Here is a 4719-nt window from a genome sequence, read left to right as displayed (position 1 = left end):
GTTGTTATGTGCTGTCGAGTCGGCCCTGACTCATAGCGACCCTTCCTTGGGTTTCCAAGGCAGTATCACTACGGAAGTAGGATTGCCCAACCGTCCTTCTGAGGAGTGGCTGGTGGGTTTGAACTGCCAGCCTTCTGGTTAGCAGTCAAGTGCTTTAGCCACTATGCTACCAGAGCTCCTACATATATATATATACATGCATATATATATATACACATATATACATGTATATATATATTTAGAAATATTACACTTTGACCAAAAATGTGAATAACCTAAGATAAGTAGCAAACAAAAGCAAAAGTACTGATAACTTTTGGTTGGAGTTTCTGATAGTAAATTTATTTCCTGGTCATGGGTCACATACTCAGTATCCATCAAGGACCAGTTGTTGTTGTTGTTGTTATATGCCATTGAGTCGGACCCAACTCATAGTGACCCCTCCTTGGGTTTCTGAGGCAGTATCACTACGGAAGTAGATTGCCTCATCTTCCTTCCGTGGAGTGGCTGTTGGGTTTGAACCGCCAGCCTTCTGGTTAGCAGTCAAGTGCCTTAGGCACTATGCTATCAGTACAGACTAATAATTGTCTCTTATAGGATGTATACATTTTAGTTGGCTCCACAAAATTATGGATTCGAAGGTCCAAGGCCTCTGTCCTATGATGTTCACCTTCTGCAAAGATTCCAGTTGATAAACTCACACATTGTACATGAATCTGTGGGGCCTAAGGAAAGAGCAGCCTGGGAGCCTTGCCAGAGGAAAATGAAAGCATCACGTTAATTGGATCCCCACTTAAAGAGAGTGGCCTATATGGTAACCCAATAGATGGTTACCATCAGGATCCTAACATGGGGTATGTGAGAGTGCCAGTAGCAAATAATTCCACCAATCAATGGGCCTGTTTTATAATTGTTGGGCAGAAAGGGCTAAAAGCTTGGTAATCATTTCCTCTGGATTGAAATATGTATCTTCCCAGATTTCCATCAAGAATCCATTTGTGACCTTGTTGATTTAATTGTACCTTGTCTGTATTAGTGGCCTCACTATGTTACTATATGTGGGTTTCAGGGTATACACTTCTCTCTAGATGATGCCCATCTTTGGGCCCTACTTGAGATTGTCAGGCATATATTGGAAGGCTAGTGCTCTTTCTAGAAGTGAGATTATTTCCAGGTCACAGAGAGTTGGGGAAATTATATACTCTTGTGTAAAGACCTTAAAGGTATATTGCAGTATACTTTGTTCAATATAAGGGCTAACTTACCCTGAGCATCTGAGTGGATAGAGATGTTGAATAAAAAATTTGTGATGTCGATTGCTGCATACCAAGTTCCCTCAGCTTGGACAATAGCCAATGTGACAATGTCACAATGTCCAGTACTGTCATGGGAAATGGTGACACCTCAACATTGGGTGCTTGTAATCAGTGGTTAATCTCCAGATACCCAATGCCTTTTGTACATGTCAGACAGAGCTATTAAATGAGAACTAATTTCACAGAGAACTTTGGCTTCCTTAAAATGAGCAATGAGGACAGTTACTTCATATATTTCATTTAATGTATTTGATGCCTATGAGTAATTGTGAAATAATGTGACAGCATGAACACATATTCTTTAAAATTCTCAAAATTTTCACATCAGATCTAGCATTTAGCAATTTACTTGTAGCTTAATAACAATAAGATAAAATGCTGCTGTGAGCTTGTTATTTAATTGAAATCTAAAAATTTCACTGGAAATATGTTTTTCTATTTAGTGATTAAATGCATATCTTTATGTAGCTCAGGATAAAGAAACATATGAAAATATTATGATTGAGAAGCAAGATTCAGTGTCAAAAGCCCAAACACAAGTAAAGAAACAAAGAAGATCCAGGGATGGAAAACTCAATGGTAAGTATATTAATTATAGATACAAAGTTCTAATTATTATTAAATTTTTAATTTTAGGTTAATCTCATAATCTTTTAAATTTCATTCATTCATATAAATATATATGTGTTTTGGTTACCTAGTACCACTCTGACAAGAATATACCACAAGTGGGATGGCTTGAACAAACAGCAGTTTATTCTCTTACAGTTTGGAGGCATTAAGTCCGAATTCAAAGTGCCAGGCTCTAGGAGCTGGGTGAATGCCCCTCAACCTTGAGCTTCAGCTCTGCCCTCTGCTCCTGGCTCACTGGAGCTAGAGGCTTTTCTTCACTTAGACAGCTGCTGGCTGCTGAGACTGACAAGCCCAAGGTTGACAAGTAAAAAGGCACAGTCCTGATGTTACCAAACCACATGGAAGGCCATTAATTCAAGTCCATTGAAAGTCCCAAGGTTGTCAGAGCATGGTAGCATGAACAACAGCATGAACAACGACACAGCTACCTACAGGGTTCAAGCGTGCCATAAGCTAGAGACCATTTTCCAAGGCTTCTCCTTATATGCAGGAAGCAGACCACATCCCTAGGGCAGCTACTCTGCTGCTCACAATAGATTCCAACATGGAGTTGATTAACCATCTCATCATGGGGATTACTGTATCCAGCTGCCCAGCCACTCAACCAGGCCTAGCCAAGTGGACACACAAACTTAACTACCACAAGGAACTGTGGTAGCAAAGTGCCCAAGGCTTTTGACAGCTAACCAGAAGGTTGGCAGTTCAAACCCAGTGGCACATCCTTGAAGGAAGACTGGGCAATTTACTTCTGTAGAGATACTGCCTTGGAAACCCAAGGAGGGGTCGTGTGAGTCAGATTTGACTTAATGGCATTGAGTTGTTTTTTTATATATATATATATATATAAATTTTACACTTTGACCAAAAGTGTGAATAACCTGTCTTTGAAAATGGCATCTCTCCTGTAGTGCATATGCTAGTTCTCTCTAGCATCTTAGTGTCTGAAAACTAGGTGCAGCAGTTTGAAATGGGGATTTTGGTGCTCTGAACAGCTCATTCAGTCAGAGTACACCAAACTCAGGGGAGTAGGATTAGAAAGGACAAAGGCGCAGTACAATTACCTGGAGGAAAAAAATAAAAGCAGAGGAACCTGCCCTGTGGAGCAGCCACCGAGAGATGAGAAAGGGCTTTGGAGACCTCCAAAGGGGCAGTGGAGAGAACACACCACACCAGAGAACCTGCAGCCACTGCACGGATTTACCTTCAGCACCTGCTTTTATCAGTAAATTTGGAACTTCTGGGAAGGAGCTGAGATCCCTCTGGCTCTTGATACTGCTGAAGCACAGGAGCAGAGAGGAGAATAAAGCCACAAGTGGGTGGCTCCTGGGACAAACTCCCATCACAGATTGGGACAGTTATCCTAGTTCAGCTTTTTGGCACAGAGGGGCCTGGAGAGTGGGGTTTTTGCAGCTGTCTGAACCTGGCAGAAAGTGGTGGCCCCCTAACAATTGGAGTCTTTGCTGAACTTGAACAGCAGGCCTGCAAGTAACAGTATAACATCACCATTAGCAGCTGGCTCAAAGTCCTAAAACTGCTCTTGACTCCTTGGAACTTTTCTGCGTTCTCTCTTTTCTTCCCTTTTCCTCCACCTCAACTTTGCCTCATCCAATATAAAAACCACATTCACCACCTCCTACTGTGGCAAGTAGCAACTGGGATCTTAAAAGCTTGCAAGCTGCCATCTAGATGCAATGATGGGTCTCTCCTCATCCAGAGCCAAGAAGAATGAAGAAAACCAAAAATTCATGGAAACAATTAGTCCTAGCCACTGGTACACCATCCAATCTGCTGCCTATATGACTATAAGACCAGAAGAACTAGATGGTGCCCAGCTACTACTGTCAACCACTTGGAAGAGGATCTATGTAGGAGATCCTGAATAGACAGGGAGAACAATGTGGAACAAAACTCAAAATCACTTGGAAAAAAACAAAAAAAGGGGGGGGGGACCAGGTTTGCTGGTCTGATGGAACCTGGTGGAACCACTGACACTATGACCCCTAGCTGCCCTCAAGGTCTGGAATTGAACGCATGCCTGTGGCTTCCAGCCAAACAATGGACAGGCATATGAGTTGAACATTTACCTAAGGTAGGTACACTCCTTGGAGAGAACAAGCATGGGAGAAAGAAGGGCTGCTTATGCACAGGGAGACAGCTCAGGGGGCAGGAATGCATGGAGGGATGGACACAGGGAAGAGATAACTGTCAGGAGGAAGTGGGAGAGGAGCTGTTGCATTGTGGTAAATTGTGGTCAATGTCATGAGACAAAGTATATGTGAATTGCTGTATGGACAGTGAATTTGCTCTGTAAATTTTCACCCAAATCACAATAAAAATAATAATAATAATTTAAAAAATCCAATTAAAAAAAGGATTAAAAAAAATCTTCCGAGTGTAATTAAAATCATATTGTATAGCAGAAGGTCAGTGACCAAAAGTAAAATAAAATGTTCACATGGACAATTTAAAGAACAAAACAAAACAAAACCACATTCAGCCACCATAACACCTGCCAGCTCAAATCCTAAACTCTCTTTATGACAAAGACCTGCATCCACATACCATACAGTGATTCCTTCATCATGAAGAAAACTGCAGAGCAACCCAGCACACCTGAATTAATAGCTCAAAAAATAAAATACACCAACTCTACCTTTTCAAAATATTAAATCATAAAACCAAGACAAAACAAATCAATACATAACTAACAGTTAAAGACAATTTCAAAATGTCTAGAAACCAACAGGGAACCTCAAATAAAGCAAAAAAA

At 41.1% G+C, this 4719-nt stretch overlaps 1 protein-coding gene across 1 annotated transcript in view; it reads left to right on the top strand.

Annotated features, from left to right (window-relative positions):
- Positions 1 to 1957, top strand: part of CCDC7 (coiled-coil domain containing 7) — a 370614-nt gene extending 368657 nt beyond the window's left edge. Inside the window, exons 22-23 of the mRNA XM_007942477.1 lie at positions 1785 to 1895; positions 1953 to 1957. Of these exons, the coding sequence (XP_007940668.1) occupies positions 1785 to 1895; positions 1953 to 1957 (116 nt within the window). The remainder of the gene's footprint in view (positions 1 to 1784; positions 1896 to 1952) is intronic.
- The last annotated feature ends 2762 nt before the right edge of the window (positions 1958 to 4719 follow it).

The sequence above is a fragment of the Orycteropus afer genome, unplaced genomic scaffold (assembly GCF_000298275.1).
Source record: "Orycteropus afer afer isolate SDZICR_OR568_19922 unplaced genomic scaffold, OryAfe1.0 scaffold00090, whole genome shotgun sequence".
NCBI lineage: Eukaryota > Metazoa > Chordata > Mammalia > Tubulidentata > Orycteropodidae > Orycteropus > Orycteropus afer.
The sequence above is the reverse complement of the archived record's forward strand: the minus strand, read 5'-3'. Positions and strand labels throughout refer to the sequence as shown.